At 55.9% G+C, this 21,915-nt stretch overlaps 1 protein-coding gene across 1 annotated transcript; it reads left to right on the top strand.

Moving 5' to 3' along the window:
* Positions 1-4,188: 4,188 nt before the first annotated feature.
* Ppp1r9b (protein phosphatase 1 regulatory subunit 9B) lies at positions 4,189-20,676 on the top strand. The gene is made up of 10 exons (XM_070028326.1): positions 4,189-6,064; positions 10,068-10,200; positions 12,066-12,186; positions 13,879-13,983; positions 14,892-15,027; positions 15,583-15,735; positions 15,817-15,870; positions 18,282-18,511; positions 18,828-18,924; positions 19,087-20,676. The coding sequence occupies exons 1-10, from the start codon at positions 4,685-4,687 to the stop codon at positions 19,138-19,140; spliced, it is 2,463 nt and encodes an 820-aa protein (XP_069884427.1). The 5' UTR covers positions 4,189-4,684; the 3' UTR covers positions 19,141-20,676.
* Positions 20,677-21,915: the final 1,239 nt, after the last annotated feature.

The raw sequence follows: 21,915 nt of genomic DNA, 5'->3' as shown, positions 1-21,915 counted from the left end.
GTGCCCTGTGGGGACTGATGGAAGGAAAGAAGACCAGGAAGAACCACAGTACATGGTCACCCAGAAGTCTACCCCCCCCCCGACCCCCGCTCCCTGCCCCACAAACAGGGGCAGTGAGTACAACACTAAATAGCATGTGTGAGAACCTGGGTTCTATCCAGGGGGAGGGGAGGGAGATTTGAAGTTGCTGAAGGCAGGAAGTGCTTATTATTTCAGAATTTCATATTATAGACCTTAAAAGGGAACCAGACCCAAAGTCCCATGCAGACCAACTTTGAGATCTAGACACCAATGCTCATTCTCAGCCACACCTACCCACGCATGTATACACATACACACTCACATATACGTGTGATCAGTTAACAGCCAACCCTCCAACAAACTCCTCTGTGCATTTAGAATCCATTTAAAGCTCACACTAAACCGGGTGCCGGTGGCTTATACCTGTAACCTTAGCTGCTTAGGAGACTGATTGCTGAAGCTCATAGCCTGTGCAGTAAAGTCTGTAAGACTCTTAGCTCCAACTAACCTCCAAGAAGCTGGAAGTAGAGGTGTGGCTCCAGTGGTAATACACCAGCCTTGAGCAAGAAAGACTAAGAGACAGCATCCAGGCCCTGAATTCAAGCCCTAGGACTGCACAAAAACAAAACTAATCAGCTTGGGAATTTGAACAAAAAATGGTCTGGCTTCAAAGCTCTACTCTGCTCCATACAGAGTAGAGAACACCAAGGATCATCCATGCTCAGAAACAAGCTCAGACCATCAAGTTGAACAGGTTTAGGAATTGAGGCTTAGGGATAGGAAATGTCTAGCCAAGGTCATCCAGCAAGTGAGTGGAACTTAGGACTGGATTCAAGCCTCTAGGCCCCCTAGCTTGGTCTGTAAATCTGGATAAGCTATTGCTTAGACCTCATTTCTCGCTGAAGGCAGTCAGCCAAGGGCCTCTAAGGGCCCCTCTAAAACTGCTGTGCTGGGGTTGAGCTCTCTTATACATGTGCACACCTAAGCATTTAAAATGCCCAGTATCTTAGAGCCAGCCCAAGGCACCCTGGCAGACAGAGGAAAGGAACTGGGGCAAGGACTACTTGCTTACCACATGGCTGAAAGGCAGTGTCCAAGACCACCCTATACTATGAGGACTGTGGCCAGGACTTGACCACTTTCTGGGGCTGTCTCAAGGCCTTGGGGCTAGGAAGAACATCCACCCTTGGCACCCAGCCTGGGTTTGAGCCCAGGGCACTAAAGGCTCAGAACCTGTCATATACCAGGTCTTCCCTGCCCTCATCACTACCTTTGCTGTTACACCTTGTGTTTGGAGGAACAGTCTTAAGAGAGCACCATCTCAGAAGGCCCTCCTCAGATAGGGGGTATGGGAAAACAGGGAGATGCTTTGCTGAGAGGGAGCTGGGATGGATTATCTGTCCATTGCAGCCTCTATCTTCCGGTGAATGCTGGGAAAGCTTTTCTTCCCATACCCACGTGTCTAGGTTAAAGTCACTATTATCTCTCCTGGGCCTCAGTTTATCTTCTCAGAGCACAGAAAGGGTAAGTGACATGATTAAGGTCACACAGCTAGTTAAGTGATCAAGCCAAGATGTGAACCCTAGAAGCCTGGCTCCTGGGTCAACCTCGAGAATATGCCATGGTCTCTACTAGTAGAATGTAAGCCAGGGCAAAGGAAAGGAAGGAATTTCCATAAAGGACTCTGGAGAGAAGAGATATGTGTGTTTATAGGCTGTTATCCTGAGCTAGACAGAATGAAATTACATTCAAGCCTTGAGTTCAGATGGTGACCCTCCCAGTGGAGCTCCCTCCTGGCAGGTAGGTTCGTTCCTCCAGGCTGGCAGGAGGTGGCACCTCACACTGTGCCCCAGCCATCTCACAAGCCAGCCACTTGGCAGCTGACTCCAAGGAAAGAGTGATGGTAAAGCACTTATCTCTCCCTGAAAGCTTCCTTGGGAAATTCCAGCCTGGGTGAAGCCCATGAAATAATAATCCCACTCATTAATGTCATCCAAGCTCTGGATAGTGCCACAGGCTCGCACGACAAAGCCCTTAACGGGGCTTCACCCTTGGAAATCTCTGGGCAAAGGAGACCCGAGCATTTCCATGATGCTAGCTCACTCTAGAGATGCTGTCGGAGGGATGGATGGGCCATGGAGGGTCTCTGGGCTTGACAGCTGGTTCTCAGCTCCTCCTCCCACTCTCAAAACCTGGGGGCTGCCCCACCTGGCCAGAAGCGTGGGCACAGACCCCTTGGGCTGGGACCAGTTAGGATGACTCACCACAAAGGGTGTGGGAGATTCTGGGCAGAACACCCAGGGGCCTGTACCCTCCTCCAATCCAGAAAGGAGCTGTTGGGGACACTGCCCAAATCCCCAACCTCCAATGGGATCAGCTTTCAGGCTTCCTCAAAATTTGGCCATAGTGGGGTGAGGGTTCAAACCCCAAATTTGAGATTAATAGCCAAGTCCTGAGCCCATTTACAAGTGAGACCAGGAAGTCAGGGAGGATGGCTTTTGTACCCAGCCCCCCACAGCGGAGCAACATTGGGGAGGGGGAGTCTTCTGGGCCTTGGGGTGGTGAAGATGAGTCCCTTAGGAATTCAAATCTTCCTCCCTCTGGCACCACCAGGCTGGGGATCCAGTACTGTGGTTCCTGGCACCTCCTCACCCCAGTATCCAGGGCTCCCAGGCGGCTTCCACACCCATCCCCCACACAGGGAGCTCTTTTGCACGTGCTGATGGGTTAGTATCCTACAAAACCCACATGTACCCCGCTCTTTACAATGGAAGGGTAGGAGAGCACCCTTCCTCGGCCAGGGAGAATGGAAATTGGGAAGAGGAGGAGGAGGATGGAAAGGAAGGGGGCGAGGGAGGAGGCAGAGGCCGCAGGAAGGCCTGAGAAGCAGGAAGCAGCTGTGTGTGCTGGGGGGGGGGGGCGGGAGGCTTTGTGCCTGAGTTGTTCTCTGGGTCCTAGTGTGCACCGTATTCTTCAGTTTCTGTATTCTGCTGACCTGGAGAGATACGTTTGAACCTGACCAAGAGGATAGACCTTCACCCCTCAGGGCCCAAGCAGTTAGGGTGGGATAAAAGGAAACCCTCAGGCTTCTTATGGTATAGATGAGGAAGGAGAACGCTTCAAGGCAGCTTTTGGGGTTGTCAGGACTGGGATGTGTAGGTCACACTCAAATTTCCTACCCACCCCCCTCCACACTTGTACTCAGTGACCAGGATCCTTTAAATCGGTGACCCAAGTTGGAGCTCTCAATGGGGAAACTTTGGCCCCAAGCCTCTAGAATTCCTCCAAAACTCCTTCTTCCTGTTTGAGAGACCAGATTATCCTGGCAGGGCAAGAAGACCAGGATTCCATTCCCTCTAGCCTGGGGTTCGCAGCAGGCAGGCCCCAGGACGTTCTTTTTAGACTTCAAAGGGCAAAGGGCAATTTTGGGACTCTTTTGCTATTTGGGTGGTAGGGCTACCCCCTTTGAATTCATTCCTCCACCTTCACCACAGCAAAGTCACTAGTACTGACCCCCAGAGTATTTCCACCTACAAAGACACAAAAGATTCCCCTTAAGGGAAATTGTTAAAATGCAGATTCCCGAGTCCCTCCCCTGACACTCTCCGGCTCAAGGTTCGGAAGAAGGCCTAGAAATCCGTATTTTCACAACCCGTTTCTGACATCAACAGCCCGGAAGCCCACTCAGGAGCTATAGGGCCCTCGAAGGAAGTGATGCTTGGTCCCTTTCGACGGAAGCCCCGCCACTTTGGGGGGGAGGAGAGGGGTAGCACTGAGAGACCACCCCCCCCCCCCGACGCAGGCTGGACTCCCGCGCCCCAAAATGAAACGGGGGAGTACCTATCTATGTGCATGGTTGATAAGCCCGGGGCAGACGCAGGGACGGAAGGGCCGAAGAGGATTGGCTAGGAGCCCGAGGGTGGCGGAAGGCAGGCTCGCGGCGTGGGCGAGGCGAGACGTCGAGTTGCAGGGGAAGGGGAGGGCTCAAAGGCTCCGGCCCCGGAAATCCGATCCCTTTAGGACCCAGCGGTGCCAGTCCCCCAGCGGCGGCGGCGAGAAGGGCAGCCGCTCGGTGTCGGGCAGCCGCCGCTCGGGCAGAGCCAGAGAAAAGACCGAGGCTCGGGGAGCAGGGGGGGAGGGAGGGAGGGAGGGAGGCGCGGCGGAGCGGCCCGGGCCGGCCGGAGCAGCCATGGGCGCTGGGGTACCCGGCGCCCCGAGAGCCGAGGCCCCCGGCGGGAGTGGGGGGCGCCCGCAGCGCCAGCCCTGCTGACACCGCCTCGGACGATGTGAGCGGGCGCCGCCGCTGCTTCGCGGGCTGGGCGCGCGGTCCCGCCGGCCCCGGCTGCCGCTTTCCCCGTTTGGGTGGGGGCGACCGCACCAGGCCGCTCGGGCTCACGGAGGCGGGGGCTGGGGAGGGGGGGATCTGGCTGTGCCTTTGGCAGCTTGATCAGGGGAGGCGACCCATACCGGGGTGCCCGGGGATTTCATCTTTAAAGCGGGGTTAACTGTGTTGGGGGCAGCTTGGTTTCCGGGGGACCCTCAAAAAGGCCTTTCAAGGCTGCTTTCTTGGAGGGGGGGAGGGGACGGTGGTCCCGACTTGGCCAGCCGCCTGCTGGAGGGGGGCCGCGGGGAGCGGGGGGATGCGAACCCGGCTACCCCCATCATGATGAAGACGGAGCCGCGGGGGCCCGGGGGTCCCCTCCGGAGCGCCTCCCCGCACCGCAGCGCCTACGAGGCGGGCATCCAGGCGCTGAAGCCGCCCGACGCATCCGGGCCCGACGAGGCACCCAAGGCGGCCCACCACAAGAAATATGGCTCCAACGTCCACCGCATCAAAAGTATGTTCCTGCAGATGGGCACCACGGCGGGGCCGCCGGGCGAGGCGGGCGGCGGCGCGGGCATGGCCGAGGCCCCCCGGGCATCGGAGCGCGGCGGCGTGCGCCTGTCGCTGCCGCGGGCCAGCAGCCTGAACGAGAACGTGGACCACAGCGCCCTGCTCAAGCTGGGCACCAGCGTGTCGGAGCGCGTGAGCCGCTTCGACTCCAAGCCCGCGCCCTCGGCGCAGCCCGCGCCGCCGCCGCACCCGCCGTCCCGGCTGCAGGAGACGCGGAAGCTGTTCGAACGGAGCAGCCCCGCGGCCGCCGCCGGCGACAAGGAGGCCGCGGCGCGACGGCTGCTCCGGCAGGAGCGCGCCGGCCTGCAGGACCGGAAGCTGGACGTCGTGGTGCGCTTCAACGGCAGCACCGAGGCGCTGGACAAGCTGGACGCCGACGCCGTGTCGCCCACGGTCAGCCAGCTCAGCGCCGTCTTCGAGAAGGCCGACTCGAGGACCGGCCTCCACCGAGGGCCCGGGCCTCCCCGGGCTGCGGCCGCAGGGGCTGCCCAGGTCAACTCGAAGCTGGTCAGTAAGCGATCCCGGGTGTTCCAGCCGCCGCCGCCCCCGCCCGCCCCGTCGGGAGATGCCCCGACCGACAAGGAGCGGAGCGGCCCCGGAGGGCAGCAGCCCCCCCAGCACCGAGTGGCCCCCGCCCGGCCGCCCCCCAAGCCGCGGGAGGTGCGGAAGATCAAGCCGGTGGAGGTGGAGGAGAGCGGGGATTCGGAGGCCGAGTCTGCCCCCGGGGAAGTGATCCAGGCCGAGGTGACGGTCCACGCGGCCCTGGAGAATGGCAGCACCTCGGCAACCACAGCCAGCCCCGCGCCCGAGGAGCCCAAGGCCCAAGCGGCCCCCGAGGAGGAGGTGGCGACGGTGGCAGAGCCAGAGAGGGGGGTGGGAAACGGCCGGGCCCCGGACGTGGCCCCGGAGGAGGCCGACGAGTCCAAGAAGGAGGACTTCTCGGAGGCGGACTTGGTGGACGTGAGCGCCTACAGTGGGCTTGGGGAGGACTCTGGGGGCAGTGCCCTGGAGGAGGACGATGAGGAAGATGAAGAGGACGGAGAGCCCCCCTATGAGCCCGAGTCTGGGTGCGTGGAGATCCCGGGGCTCTCGGAGGAAGAGGACCCGGCCCCGAGCCGGAAGATCCATTTCAGCACGGCGCCCATCCAAGTGAGTGAGCCTCTCCCCCCCCCCCAGCCCCCCCTGCCCCCACGCCGCCCTGGCCACGTGCACCGTGTCGCCCCCGCCTCACCAGCCAGGTTCGGCAGGCTGAGTCAGCCCTGGCTACCCAGCCCCCTTCCCAGAAGTTCCTCCCGGTGGGGGGCGTCGGGGAGTTCCAGCTGTTTGTCAGAGCCGGGAGGGCTTCAGGTCTGGGACGGCCTGCTGCGACCTGCCCTCAGGTTCCCCGAGCCTGCCGCCCCGCCCCAGTGCCGCCCCACCCAACCTGCCCCTGGCCTGGCCTGGCCTGGGACACCTGCTTCCCTGCGTCTCCCAGACATTGCTTCCTCCAGAGGCTGCCCGAGGCTAGGGTGGTGTGAAGGTTGTGGGTGTCCTCAAAAGACTCCCCACATTGTCCTGGGGGCAGTGGGGGGGGCTGTCCAGGCTTTGAATTACTCTCCCATATTTGGGAGCTGGCTGTGAGTTGGGGGTGGATGGGGAGCCAGAAACTTCCCAAAACAAAGGTATGGGGGGGGTGGACCTTGCCTCCTCCCTCTTTGTGCCCCCACCCCAACTTTGCAGAAGTGAAAGGAGGAAGCAGGTTGAGAGATGGGCTGGGAGAAAGGCCCGGTCTCCTGGGGTCTGTGCTGGGCTAACTTCCCAGGTCTCTCATTGCACAAGGAGAGGGCATTTTGGCCCAGGAGCGGGTAGGCATTCTGTGGGCCATGGAGAGGAGTGAGGCAGAGTGAGACCAGGAGTTTGTCCCTGGGTGCCTGGCAGAGGCCTGCATGCCTTTGCTCTTAGCTGTTCAATGGGACAGATTCCCATGGCCTTGGCAGGCCCCAACAGCTCTTGCCACATCCTCTAGGTATCCTGAAAGAGGGTGAAAGCTGTCTTTTTTTGGGGGGGGGTAATCTTCCTCACTACACACACTATTTGGTGATTGGTTTGTGGGCCTTGCTGGTCAGTGCCTGGAGATGCTCTGAACAGAACTGAGTGGGGAGAGGGTGTCCCCTGGGAAGAATTAAAAACCAGAATGCACTACTCCTTTTCCCCACTCTCCTCTTTCAGCTGGCACACTAGCCTTGATGGTCCTTTCTTCCTGTCCCAGGCTCTGCTGTGCCCACACTCTCCTTTCCCCACAGCAGTGTCAAGGTCTCAGGACTTTCCTTAGCCTTGGATCCTGCCCAGCCTTTGCCCTTCCCAACAATTTGTTTGCTTGGAGTTTCCATAACTACTCCTGGACACTGAAGCTGCCCAAGTTTCTCTCTGATTCCAACTATGAGTGTCTCACCCTCTGCCCTCTTCTACCTCCCAGTCCAGAAAGGTTAAAAGAGGGTGGCCACAGCTCCCCTCCCAGGCAACCCTTTCCCGGATTGGGGACTTTGGAGCCCTTTCTATCCCCTGCCCCCTCTGTGGGCAGTGGCATCCTAGAAGGCAGATTGGTGTTCCTGGGAGGGCCCAGCAGTCCCCACCCTGCCCCCACAGTTCGTCCAACAGCCTGATGCCCTCAGAGAGAGAGAGTGTGGTCTGGCCTCTGGCTGTCTATATCTGACGCCTTACCCTGATTTTTTTGGTAAAAAATAGCACATGATTTGGAGCAGTGCTCCCAACTCCCTGGTGACTGAAGCTGGCCGCCAGTATGAGAGCCAGAGCGGGTGGGGCAGCTGAGTGTCTGACTTTTGGATTTGCTAGGGATTTCCTCCTTTCTACCCCAGCACAGAGATGGGGGGGAGGGTGAGAGATGGTCTTCCCCCTGCTCCCACTCCTACATTGATTCTGAGCCCAGGATTCCCCCCCTCCCCCCATGACCCCGTTGTCATTTGATGGATGGAGGTGGAGGCTTCCACAGAGGGTCAAGAACTCAACTCTAGCCTGTTACTTGGGGAGGCAGGGCTGGGCCCAGGGTCTTTTGACAAGAGGGGCGATCAGTGATCTAGATCCTCTGAGCCTGAGGTTTTGGATTCTTGGAGAGGGCAGGCTAGAAAAGGTGAATAGTATTTGACCAGCTGAGGAGAGGAGGTGACAGGCCCAGGACAAGCCGGGTGGTTTGGAGGTCACAGTGGCATGTGTGTCTGTGTGTGGTGATGGGGAGGAATACTCTCTTCAGTGGGACCTCAGATGCAAAAGTGGGCCAAGGCTAGTTCCGGTTCATGCCAGCCTGTCCCAAAGCCTGGGGCATTGTACAGTGAGGACAAAAATCACTGGTGACCTACCATCCAGAGCTCATCAGAATGTCATTCCATCCTACCCTGCCATTGGCTAAGCCTATGACCTCAGGCAATGGACCCCTTGGTTCATTTGGACTGAGGAGTAGGTCTGTAACCTGTGCCTCTCAGCAGCTGGTGTTGATGTCCACCAACCATTACTCGGGCTGGGTGAGCCTTTAAAGGCCTGAGCACCAGTGCCTGTGAATGGGATGTGATTCAGGACATGAGCAGGTGACTACACAGATCACTCCTAGCATGCTTCTGGTTCGTCCTCTGAGTGCCCTGTCCCCTTCCTACTGTGGCATTGAGCCTCTGGGATGGGGGTGGGGATGACTGGGAGCAAGTCCAAACAAAGTCTGGGACACAGAGTGAGTGTCCCTGCCTGCCAGGATGCCTATGAGCCTGCTTCTGGGGTGGAGGGGGCCCCCCCGGCAGTACCCTTGGGGGAGGGGGCAGTTTTCCATTCTAGCTTCCTAGGCCTCAAGCCCAGCCAGTTGATAGAGCTGCTCCCACCCCTTCCGCCTCCACTTGGCTCCAAGTGGTACCAACCTGTCGCTGCCGGCAGTGAAGCTGAACAAGTCATGGTACCCCAAATGGTGCTTGCTTGTTAACCACCCACTGGGGGCACCCCATTGGACCCAGAATTAAGCACCCCTAAAGAACCCCTGCCTTGCCGGGCTCTGGTGGCTCATGCCTATAATCCTAGCTACTCAGGAGGCTGAGATCTGAGGATCATGGTTCAAAGCCAGCTGGGGCAAGAAAGTCCATGAGACTCTTATCTCCAATAAACCACTCAGAAAACCAGGAATGGTGCTGTGGCTCAAGTGGTAGAGCGCTAGCCTTGAGCTGAAGAACTGAGGGACAGCGCCCACCCCCAGGGTTCAAGCCCCCACGACTGACAAAAAAATAAAAATAAAGAACCCCAGCTTCATCGTTTCTGGTCAGTTGGAGAGAACGAGACCGGAAAATTCCCCTTGACTGGAGATCTAGAAGGACAAGGGATGTTATGACAGGGGCAGAGAGGCTGCCACTTCCCCAGGATCCTTGGTCCCTCTAGGATATAGAACCAGGAGCTTCTACACTGGCTTCCTAATGATGTAGACAGAAGGTATAATTCAGAGTTGCCATTCTCCAGGGATACAGACCTGGATCTACCACAGGGCCATGGGGGTCCAGGTTTGACCCTGTTCCTGCCACACGAAGGGCTCCCATGAGCAGAGGGCTTCCCTTCTCTGAGGGAGTCCTTTCCACTCCTTTGGCCCCTAACACCCATTTATCGATTTACTTCAGGTGCAGGACAGAGGGGGTTGCCTCTCTGCCTCTCTATCCCTTTGCACTCCTCCCCCCTTCTCCCCCCTCCCCATCTGGCATGCAGCATCTTCATCCTTTGTCCCCTCCTCCTCTTCCCCTCTGCTGCTCAGCCTGTTCCTCTGTGTGTGTGTGTGTGTACTGTGTGTGCCTTTGTGTCCATCCTTGCCTGTCTGCTCTCCTGTCTCTCACTTTCTCTCTGCCCTGGTGTTGAGATTCCTGCACCTGGCAGTCTTCCCGGGAGTGGTCATCCATTCCTGCGCAGACCATGCTCTGCTGGGTGAGCTTCCATATGGATCAGGCCAAGCTGGGTGCCTTGCTCCAGCCCTCTGAGCTCCAGAACTAGGAAGGCCTTTGTTCAGAGCCATGGTCATTGCCAGGCAGGGGTGGGGGCAAGGCCTGTGGCAGGAGGGGTGCAGGGGTTATCAGGGCTTAGCCTTCCCCCTCAGTTCTGTCCTTGCTCTCCCACTGGCCTCTGACAAGCTGCTCCTCCCTAGGTGTTCAGCACCTACTCCAATGAGGACTATGACCGCCGCAATGAGGATGTGGACCCTATGGCTGCCTCTGCAGAGTATGAGCTGGAGAAGCGGGTGGAACGGCTGGAGCTGTTTCCTGTAGAGCTGGAGAAGGGTGAGAGATCAGACTCCGGTCAGTGGGCACAGTGGGCTTGTCTAGGCTCCTTGTGCGGGTACCTGTGTCTAACTTGCCCTGTCACATGCTGGGCTTTCTCCATTAGTCCTCAGTGCCTTGTGTATTCAGCCCAGCTCCAGTACATGGCCACTGTGCACCCTGCGTGGAACACTATTTGCACCTCTAGTTACCCTATCTCCCCAGCAGTGTGCACGGGTCCTGTGCACATTCCTGTAGGAATGGTGATAGGCAAAACCAGGCTCCCTGGGAGCAATCTCCTTGGAGACACTCTCTAACTTGTCTGTGCTGTTGGAGGTATGTAAAGGGAGAGGAGGCTGCCTTTGAAGTTAAGTCATTTAAGGGGGCCTGGTCAGACTAGGGCAGTTCCCAAGGAAGCAATGCTCCCATGGATCTCTGATGATGAGGAATTTAGGTGTATAGGATAGACATGGATGGCTGCCTTTACATAGTGAGTGTAGGAAGGGCATGGGACCAAGGCCACATAGACCATGGCAAGGACATGGTCAGAAAGTTTCTGAGATGGATTGGCAGCCATTGCAAGTGTGAAAGATGTTCTAGAAAGATCACACTGGGGAAGTGGGGCTGTAGCTCAAAGTGGTAGAGCACTAGCCTCGAGCAAAAGAGCTCAGGGACAGCACCCAGGCCGAGTTCAAAACCCTATGACCTATCAAAAAAAAAAAAAATTAACAAGTAGGGCTGGAAATGTGGCTTAGTGGTAGCATGCATGAAGCCCTAGGTTCAATTCCTTAATTCCTCCTCAATAAACAGAAAAAGCTGGAAGTGGTGCTGTGGCTCAAGTGATAGAGTGCTAGCCTTAAGCAAAAGAAGCTCAAGGCCCGGGATGGTGGCTCACACCTGTAACTCTAGCTACTCAGGAGGCTGAGATCTGAGGATCCTGGTTCAAAGCCAGCCCAGGCAGGAAAGGCTGTGACTTTTATCTCCAATAAGCCACTCAGAAAACCAGGAGTGGTGCTGTGGCTCAAGTGGTAGAGCATTAGCCTTGAGCTAAAGATCTGAGGGACAGCACCCAGGCCCAGAGTTCAAGCCCCGAGACTGACAAAAAAAAAAAAAAAAAAAGCAGCTCAGGGACAATACTTAGGTCCTGAGTTCAAGCCCCAGGACTTGTAAAAAAAAAAAAAATCACACTAGCTACAGTTCAAGGTAAGGGTCAGAGTGGGTAGAAGACCACTGTGGTACAGGCTACATACAAGGTATTGGTAGAACAGAAGTCGGGTGGATTTAGATTGGAGAATCCACAGGACCTGTGCTTATTTGGCTCTGTGGAGGCTGTGGGGGTGGGGTAGAATCTAAGTGCTTCCCAAGTCTGGCAGACAGCAGCTAGTGGTGCCAGCCCCAGGAAGGAGTCTTTATAAGCAAGGTCATAGGTTTGGATGCCAGATGCCCATGAGACTGGCAGAGGCAGGTATGGCCTGCAGGATAGGTGTGGCTAGGGCAGTGAGCCTCAGGGGAGAAAAAAAACGGGTCAGTAAGCTCTAGGTATGGAAGCTTCTAAGTGTAGAAATGCTGGGAGGAGACCAAAAGGCTTAGGGCCAAGTCCTGTCGCAGTCCTCATCCCAGCCACATTCCCTTATCTGTATATGCAATACAGTCACACCCAGCTACCCCTGACATACCCTGCTTCCTATCTGCTCTTTGGATTGGACCAAGAACAGAAAGGTGACCCACGAGGCAGCATAGTTAGTTAGCCTGGCAAGTAGGGTGTGGAAGGGGTGTGCCCCTTCCTCCCCCCGTGGGATATCCCTAAGCCTTGGGGACTGCCCCCAAGGGTAAGGGATGGGAGAGGATCTCCTGCCAGCCCCTGCGTCTCCTCCTCTGCCCCACAGACTCCGAGGGCCTGGGCATCAGCATCATCGGCATGGGGGCCGGGGCCGACATGGGCCTGGAGAAGCTGGGCATCTTCGTCAAGACCGTGACTGAGGGTGGTGCTGCCCATCGGGATGGCAGGTAACACTTAGCCGCCTCACTCTGCACAGCTGTGACTTACAGCGCAGTCACTGGGCAGTCAGAGCACTCCCCCATTCCCTGGGAGACTGGTGTGTTGTGTGGCTTCCAGTGTTCGGGGAGTACCAGGCTCTGGAGTTACAGCTGTGAACAGCAGGTGGAACCCCTCCAAGGATAGCAATGGGAGATGTACCTAGTACCATGTGCCCTGCCTAGGCCGTGTGGGCGTTGGCAGGGAGCATGGGCTCTGTGAAGCACATTTGAGCTTTCCTTTCCTTTTGTTGTTAGGCTGATGCCAGGCTTGGGGAGTTGGTGTCAAGGGCCTTGCCCTCAGGAAGCAGGCAGTGTAGTGAGGCAGAAAGACACCAGGCAGGGGACACACAGAAAGTGGCTGAATGGAGGAAAAATACATAAAGCACAAACAGGAGGGCTTGACCTGTGTGGGTATGGGAAGGGCTCCCTGGATGAAGTGACACTGGAACTGAGCAGGAGTTAGCTAAGCCAAATGAGCACAAGAGACTTCAGGCCAGGAGCTGAAAGAGGAGATATGGTAAAGAGGAGATATGGTCAGGGGTGCAGACAGCTGGGATGCAGGCGCTGATGTGACTAGCCTTGTTGGGGGGTGGGGTGTGTTCTGAAGCCAGGTGTTTGTCCATGTGCTGGGTTGAACATCTGTGTCTATAAGGGTGAGTCAGAGGGTCAGGAAAGGTGTCCTGGAGCTCTGGGCCAGCCAGTGACCCTCCACCAGCTGTTCAGCTGTATGTGGGTTGCAGGGGGAGGGGGGAGGGGGGAGGAGGCCTCAGAGACTTCCTCAGGAGGGTCCAGAGAGGTCACGTTAGAGGCATGGTTTCTTTATTCAGTTGGCTTCTGTGTGCTGTGGCCAGGCAGCATGGAGCGGGGCAGAGAACAGAAAGGTTGAAAGTATCTCTTATCCCCTTCTCTCCCTTTCCAGAGCCTTCCCACTATCACCTGTTGATTTGGAAAGTATGCATGATGAGGGTGCTTCCTGGCTTGTGTATGGGATATGGGGGTGAACCCTTTACATACGAGTGTGGGCTATGGGAGTGAACCTTTACAACAGGCCACGTATCCATTGTCATATGGAGCCCCAGGTCTAGGCCTGGAGTTCCCAGGAGGTGGGAGAGGAGGAAGGAGGTATGCTAGGATTCCTCCACTTCCTTAGCAGGCCAGATGCATACACGTCTTCCCCTTTGTATGAGGGATGAAGCTTTAGGAGCCACAGCTGGAGTGTGTGGGGAGTGTGTGGGTGTGGCAGTATGTGAGCCAGTGTGTGAGCCAGAGAGGGGCAGTTAGGGACTCGGGCAGAACCGTTTAAGAGCATGGTGACACGGCACATATGTGCGTGAGAGATGAATTCTGGGGATGTCCAACTGCTCAGTTGAGTATGATGGAAGAGGGGACAAGTATGTGAGTGTTACAGGAAGCAAGCCTGCCAGCTGTCCTGCTCCTGGAAGCCTGTGTCTGCTTGGCTTGCCCTGAGCTCTCTGCCCACACAGGTGGGCCTGGCTTTTGCTTTATCTGGCCTCATGTATGTTATGCCTGTAGACAAAGTACTGGATCGCTGTGGGCCTGCAGTTTCCAGTGGGAGGGGTATCTTCTGCCTCCACTGGACAGGTTGTCTTATGACCCCATAACCATTGTCTTATGATCCCATAACTAATGTCACCTCCCTAGGATCCAAGTGAATGATCTCCTGGTGGAGGTGGATGGAACGAGTCTGGTGGGAGTGACCCAGAGTTTTGCAGCCTCCGTGCTCAGGAACACCAAGGGCCGAGTGCGGTGAGAGTTCTGGGGCAGACAAGTAGGGAGGTGGCTGGCTGCCATGCCTCTTGCCCACATCTGGCCCTGCCTGAGGGGTTGGCTGTGGCCACAGTACTCCTGCTTCTAGGCCCCTGGTCATGCCTTCCCCCACCCCCCTCATCTTCCTGGGCTTATCCTCCTTTCCCTCTGCCTTTTTCTGGCTCACTTATTGAAGAACCCAGGTATGTAATGTGAATGCCAACCAGTTGGGTTTATCTTACCCAGAACCTCATTCCTCTCTTCTGACCAGTCCATGTACACCTTCCCCGAGAACAGGACATGGAGTAAAAGCTCCCTGCATGCATTCTACCTTTGGCATAGCACTCAGGGGTTGCTCCCTGCCCCCCTCAAAGAGGGCCACTGCCCCCAGGAAAGGGTGGTGGAGAGAAACAGGATGTGGGTGGCCCTGGGGAGGAGGGGCTGGCCTGGAAGTTCCACTGTTTCCTCTCCATACTAATCTCCAATCTCTATCGTCCCTCCCCTTCCTGAAACACAGGGGCTTGGAGCTCACCCAAGACCCTCCTCCAAAGCCACAGCCCTCCCAGGATGGGTCACCTTTGCCATCCCTGCCCCTTTTTTCCCACATGGTGGAGGAAGAGCCCCTTACCCTGGCAGTCCTTGAGCTCATGTCCTGTGCAGACCATCCCAAAGTTTAGTATATCCTCTCCCCAAAACTGTCTAGGAGGGCTAGCAGGCCTTCCTGCTTTCCCTAGGGGGAATGTGATAATGTCTCAACTCCTATCCATTATTAACACTACAGCTTCTGGACTTAGCCTCTCAGTTCACCTCCCCTGGGAGGGCCTGTGTTTGGAGAGAGGTCTACCAGCAGGGAAGGTAGTGGTATTCCCTATGGATGACAGGCAGGGATGACATCTGTGCTGTTGCAGGTTCATGATTGGCCGGGAACGGCCTGGAGAGCAGAGTGAAGTGGCTCAGTTAATTCAGCAGACTTTGGAGCAAGAGCGATGGCAGCGGGAGATGATGGAGCAAAGATATGCCCAGTATGGGGAGGACGATGATGAGGTAGGACTCCCAGTCTAGCTGGTACAGTGATTGCCCTCTAGTGGCTAGTGCAGGCAGCGCAGCCATCTGCCTCTACCATTTTCTCAGGCTTGGTAAAGAAGCCCAAAACACAGCAAGAGAAACAGACCCTTCCCTCAGAGAACCCCTTATCTCATGGAGTCACACTGTCTGTCTTTGCAGTCCTGCAAGGAACTCAGTTCTCTCGAACAGTCCTCAATGCGAGATAGCAGAGACTTTTATTGTGTAGGGAATAGTGCAGTCTGTTTCTTCAAGGTTTTGCAGAGGACCAACCTCTGTCATGAGTGCTCCCCTAGTCTGACATGAACTGCTGTTGGCCTTAGGCTTGGTCATGGGGATGCTGAGGGGTTGGTGTGCTGTTGGCCTTAGGCTTGGTCATGGGGATGCTGAGGGGTTGGTGTGTGTGTGTGTGTGTGTGTGTGTGTGTGTGTGTGTGTGTGTGTGTGTGTGTGTGTGTGTGTGTGTGTGTGTGTGTGTGTGTGTGTGTGTGTGTGTGTGTGTGTGTGTGTGGTCCACACCGCCTGTGTCCCTTCACAGACAGGGGAGTATGCCACTGACGAGGAAGAGGAGCTGAGCCCCACATTCCCAGGTGGTGAGATGGCCATCGAGGTGTTCGAGCTGGCAGAGAACGAGGATGCGCTGTCTCCTGTGGACATGGAGCCCGAGAAGCTGGTGCACAAGTTCAAGGAGGTGGGAGATGGGTCCTGGGGTAGTGAGCGAAGGCAGGTGGATCTCAGCCCCCTGGAGCTGAGTGCCAACCTCTGCCCGCAGCTCCAGATCAAGCACGCAGTGACTGAAGCAGAGATCCAGCAGCTGAAACGAAAGGTGAGTATGCCTATACACGTGCATCTGTCTGTGCACTGAGCAGGTTAGAGGCTTGAGGGAGGGGCCCCTCACACAGCACTCACCAGGCCACTGGGACATGAGGGTCACAGCACAGAGCTGCTCCATCACTCACTTATCTGGGCTTCCATCCCCTTTAAGATGGGGTAAAATACTCCAAACCGTAGGAGCCATGTGAGTTAAATGAGATAATTGCATCTGCATCCTTAGTATAGTACCCAGGTACAGAATAGTTATTCAATCAAAAGTCAGGCATGGCTGGGAATGTGGCTTGGTGGTAGAGTGCTTGCCTAACATACATGAAGCCCTGGGTTTGATTCCTCAGTACCACATAAATAGAAAAGGCCAGAAGTGGCGTTGTGGCTCAAGTAGTAGAGTGCTAGAGCAAAAAGAAGCTCAGAGACAGTGCCTAGGCCCTGAATTCAAGCCCCAGGACTGGCCAAAATAAAAACTTATTTCACAGAGGCACCCTAAGACCTGTTCTCCATGTCTGCACCTGGACTGTTCTACATGTGTTCCATGCATAGGTCCAAGGATCAATCCATGCTACTCAGAGGGACATACCCTGACACATGCTAGCCAGGACCCATGATACCCACAGAGCCACTCACCCAGACATCTAGATATCCCACACTGCACAGATACAATCACTGGGGCCCTATTCCTGCTTCTCATACTTCCACAGACATCCTCTCTGCCCTGAAGCACACTGAGATACAGGGTATGACTGTCATCCAGACCACCTGGCCTACAACATAGAGGTGCTGTGACACGTGGCACAATCCACATTCACACAAGCACACTGCTGCCAGTATGTTTGCAGGCATGAGAATCCATAGATTCCATAGTGAAGGTGCCCAGGGGCCATGCAGATTGGGTGGATCCAGGTACACGTGTGAATATACTTCCTCTGTGCGGGCAGAGAAAGAATGAATGTTCAAGGCAAGGAGATGAACTTGAGCTTGGAGACTGGCTTTGAGAGTAGGCCTGTTAGGTTGTAGCTAGAGAGAGGTGAGAGACAGTCTGAACAGCTGACATTCAGTGTGCGACTCCCTCCCCAAGAACTCTAGCCTTGGCCCTGTAGACAGTGTGGGGCTGTGTGGCCACAGGGGTTTGGGTAGCCAGCACTGCTCAGGAAGCTGAGAGGGCACAAGGGAGGTCAGGACGTAGAGCTAGGTAAATTGACTAGAGACCTGGGCAAGGTAGGCCAGATAAGCCCTGAGCAAGGGTGGGGTAGAGCCACATTTATGTTCCTGGGTGTTTCCAGGGCACAAATCAGAGTGAGGTGAAGGTCTATTCAGGGGCACAGAAAGCCAGGGCCATTCTATTTACAGAGATGCATTGAGTACCTTCTAGACGTCTGGCAGTGCTCCAGTCATGGCGCTAGGCAAAATCGAGTTTGCCCTTGGGCAGCTTTGAGCCTGTACAACAGTGACTGCTGTCACAACCTGAATTGGGATTCTGGAGGAGAGGACACAGTTACTAAGGACCTGTTCTGGCTGGGAGTGGGCAGTCCAGAGGTTTCCGTGGGGTATCTATCTGAAGTGATACATGGCACAGAGAAGTAGAAGTTTAGATGTTAGATGTGCATTCCCAGGAAAGGGAGAGACATATGCAGAGACCCTGTGTGAATCTGAGGGTCTGCAGGAAGGCCTTTCTGGCTAGTCACAGAGCGCACAGAGCTTTAACAGCAAACATGTGTGTAGGCTAGCAAGGGCTTGAGACTGAGTGCTGGGGCTGTGAAGTGCTAGCACCATCTAACAAATGAGTGAGTTAGGAAAGCAGACATTGGTTTGCACAGATGCTAGTCTGGTTTAGGACATGGTGTTCATGAGGAGCTGGCTTGAAAGTTGGGAGTGAGGCTGTGCTGGAGGTTGGAATTTGGGGGTCAATGCCGAGGTGGTATCAGAGTTAGGATTCCAAGTAATGCTATGGAGAGAACAAAGGATCTAGATTGAGCCTTTGGGAGGTTCAAAGTCATTGGATATTGGAGAGGGTCCAGATTGTTCAGGAAGCCCCAGGAGCAGGGGCAGGTTGACAGGTCAGGGCTGCAGAGGGCCCAGAGCAATGGCAACCCTCACCTGTCCTGCACTTTGCCATTTTACCACTTCATTACACACCACTCGCTTTTTCCAGATGAGAGGGTTGAGGTGCCAGCAGAGCTAGTCAGTGACTAATGGAGGCCTCCTGGGCGCACACTGCTGAGAGAGAGACCCTGGTTAGGAGCCCTGAGGCTAAGGTTTCCATTCCCAGGTCAGCACAGGAGATCTAGTGGTTGGGGATATGGACCCAACTTCCACAAGAATCTCTTAAAGACTGTGGCCCTGGTGCCAGGATGGGGATCTGTAGCTCCTTCTGGCCTTCACCAACCTAGGGCTGCTTCTTCCTCTCAGCTGCAGAGCCTGGAGCAGGAGAAGGGGCGCTGGCGAGTGGAGAAGGCCCAGTTGGAGCAGAGTGTGGAAGAGAACAAGGAGCGCATGGAGAAACTAGAGGGCTACTGGGGTGAGGCGCAGAGCCTGTGCCAGGCGGTGGATGAGCACCTTCGGGAGACCCAGGCCCAATACCAGGCCCTGGAGCGCAAGTACAGCAAGGCCAAGCGCCTCATCAAGGACTACCAGCAGAAGTACGTGGCAGGCTGCAGGTCCTAAGCCCAGGGTGATTGGGAGGCCTTCAGTGGTAGTCCTCCCCCCTCCCCAGCTGAGTAGGGAGACAGAGCAGAGAGGTTGGCAGGCCCCATGGTAGTGTTCCCTGGGGCCTAAACAGCAGAGCACCACCAGCACAGGGCCAGATCTCAGAGGCCTTAGGGAAACCTCAGACCTCTTGACCTGAGAGAAGCACAGCAGTGCTGGCCAGGTGTTGCTGATGACCCTGCCTCTCCCCAGACAGAGGCCAGGCACCACACCTTTTACTCACTACTGCCTGCCCTTGCCTGTCTCCAGGGAGATTGAGTTTCTGAAAAAGGAGACTGCCCAGCGTCGGGTGCTGGAGGAGTCGGAGCTGGCCAGGAAGGAGGAAATGGACAAGCTCCTGGACAAGGTAGGCCTGGGGTGCCTTAGAGGCAGGGCTTGCACAGGGAGCTACATAGAAGAGCCTGTCCAGCACCTGCCTGGTAGATCCCCAGGTGGGGCCATGAGGGTCATACCCTCATCAGGGCGTAAAGGGGCCGGGCCTAACCCCCTCCTCATCTTTGTTTTCCAGATCTCAGAACTGGAAGGAAACCTACAAACACTGAGGAATTCCAATTCTACTTAACAGGAATCATTCCTTGACAGGACAATAATAATTCCCACTATCCTTGTTCCCAGTCCTCAGTATCCCACCCCACCCCTTACCAGCCTGGGGACAGGTGCCCCGACTCCCCAACTCCTCCACCCCACCTCCCCCAGCTTCAGGGACCAGAGGGCCCATATCACAGGCCCCTTTATGGTGGCCCGGGTAGTCAGTGGTGGCTGGAAGGGTGGCCTCGTTGCCCCATGGGGCTGAGGCATAGAGGCTGAAGGAAGCCGAGGGCTGGCCTGGGTGGTGAATGGACACAAGGACCTGCAGACCAAACTGCCAGACTTTATAACCTCCAGCCTTTGTCTCTGGACTGGAGTGGGGCTGGGGTTCTCCCAGCATCTCACCAACTGGAGGCTGCTCCCTGCCCATGGGGCTCTGGGTAGCCCTTGGGCCTCTTGACTTGAGGTTCTACCTTCTTGGCCCTTCCCTCTTCCCTATCATTGTGCTGTCTGTTGCATTCTAACCTTCCTGCTTGGGGGGAGGCGGGGTGCTCAACACCTCCCAGACCTGTTCCCCATCCTGGGAGGGATAGAGCCCCCAAGGAGGCTGGGCCTGACCCTGCACTGATTTCTCATGCATCCTTCAGGAAAAGGGGACTGAGAGTAGAAAAAGGGAGAGTCCAGGATACCTGGTCCCCAGCCCTGCTCTTCTGAAAAGGGCAGTAGCCCTCAACTTCTTGTGCCTCCCTTCTCCCAGGTGCCAAATAGCCATAACCTCCTCCTGGAACTATTGTGCAGCCTCTCTGGGTCCTGGTTTCTTGGCCAAGCCTGGGAAGGCCAGTGGAGAGGGAGGTCAGTTTGGTGGGCCTGGCTGCAGAGCAAGGGCAAAGGTTCTCGCTGGGGGCCCGCCCTGCCCAGGGCCACCCCTGGAAGCCTTGTACTCACTTGGCAGAGACTCAGCCTGCTCTCCCCACGCTGCACTCTTCCCATGTTTTGACTGGAGGGCAAAACTTTACTACTCAACTTTTTGGAGACCAGGGCTGCCCTACTGGCAGTCTGCTTTCTAAGTGAAATTGACTGTTTCCCCACTTTAACCCCAAATTGGGGCTTGGACCAAGGGAGGTGAGACCTCCCCCCCATCTTTCAAAATCCATCACATTTGCCACTTCCTCATGCCCCTGCCCCAAGCCAGGGCTTTTGTTCTTTTTTTTTTTTTGGAAAAAAAAAAAAAAAAACTCCGTTCCATCTGTTTCAGCTTTTTGTCCCCTGTAAATAGGCGGTGCCATTGATCAGTATTTCGCCCCGCCCCGCCCCGCCCGCACCCGCCGCCGGAAAGAGCTGACTCTCAAGTGCCCGGCCCTGCACTTCGCCCTGGCAGATGGAGGGGGAGGAGCGGGGTGGGCGGGGCCACCGGGCGCTTCCGGTTTCTCGGGCCTGCGGCGCCCCTATCCCGCCCTTAAGAGGACCCCCGTCTTTGTATATAATATATATATATATATGTATGTATTGTTCCCGGTTTTGTACGGACCATGCCCTCTGTCAGGTCGTCCCCATAAAAGCAGCCCCCAGAGCCTCGCTGCCTGGTCTCTTGATTTGCTGTGGTGGGGTCGGGATGCCGCGGCCCCTCGTCACCGCCCTCGGACCCGAAGGTCGTTGCACGCTTCGCATTTGGTCGCGGCTTCTCTGCTAGCACTGCGCCCTCGGCACCCATACTTTCTCTCCGTCCTCCTGGGGTTTTCAGCCCCTCACATTCCTCTCGCAAGACCCCTAGTGGAGGGCATGGATGTCGTGAATGGAGTCTTAAGTCTCTGCTGAGAACCCAGTGGATGACTACAGAGGATTCCCTTGATGTATCCGGTGGACCAAAAGTTTCCTGGGGTCGGAGGCGGCAGCCCCAGCGCCTCCCGGTGCAGCCACGTGCCCTCGTGGCCTGGTCCGAAGGGAGAATCACCTTTCCCTCCCTTTGCTCTAAGGAATGGAGGCCCCTATTCCAAGGCCCTTCAGGGTTGCCTTATACCCATGACAACATCCAAGATGACTAGTCTCAGGACTATTGAGGCAGCCACACCCCGAGGATGGCTCCATCATGGCTCCCATGTCAAATTTAAATTCTCTTTCCATAACTACCCTCAACAGTCCTAGTTCTGCACTTCAGGGCCATGCAGTATCTTGCCACCCACCTGACACTCACCTAGAACCTAGGGATGGTGACCATGCCTCTCAGAGCATCTCCAATTAGGTTGTCCTTGGAACACTTGAGAAGTCCTCAGAGTTCAAATCCTGTGCTTATGGGCCACCAAACCAGGAGAGTCCAGGATAGAGATCTTAGGAAATCTTTCTAAGAAATCCTAAAAATAAGAGTGGCTGGACCTTTCTTGGTTTGGAGGCAGACGAGAGTTGTCAGCATCCAGGGTGAAGTCATGTAACTCCATCTGTGTATTAGGTATGTTCTAAATTGGGGGTGTGGGTGTGGGGTGTGCCTAGTCCTTCTTGTTTAAGCCGGTATGTGTTCTGTGGTTGGGAGCATTGTGTATGAATAGCTGGAAGTCTCTCAGGCCTGTATCAAGTGGCTGTGGGCAGGTATATGGGAGGCTTGTCACCTTAGCTCTTCCATCACCACCCCCTACCCATCAACATCCCAAAAATTGCTCAAACTTGGGAGCTTGAGTACATTTGTTAAAATCCCAACACTGGAATGTTGGGATTTTAATGCAGTAGACAAGGAAACTCCCAAGTCCAGCCACCCAGCTAGCATCCTCCTGCTGAATGTCCCCACCCAGCATTGATCTTATTTCCCAGTACCCTACCC

The sequence above is a fragment of the Dipodomys merriami genome, unplaced genomic scaffold (genome assembly GCF_024711535.1).
Source record: "Dipodomys merriami isolate MVZ:Mamm:240054 unplaced genomic scaffold, mDipMer1.0.p SCAF_19, whole genome shotgun sequence".
Lineage (NCBI taxonomy): Eukaryota > Metazoa > Chordata > Mammalia > Rodentia > Heteromyidae > Dipodomys > Dipodomys merriami.
Note: the sequence above shows the minus strand (reverse complement) of the source record. Positions and strands in the feature narration are given on the sequence as shown.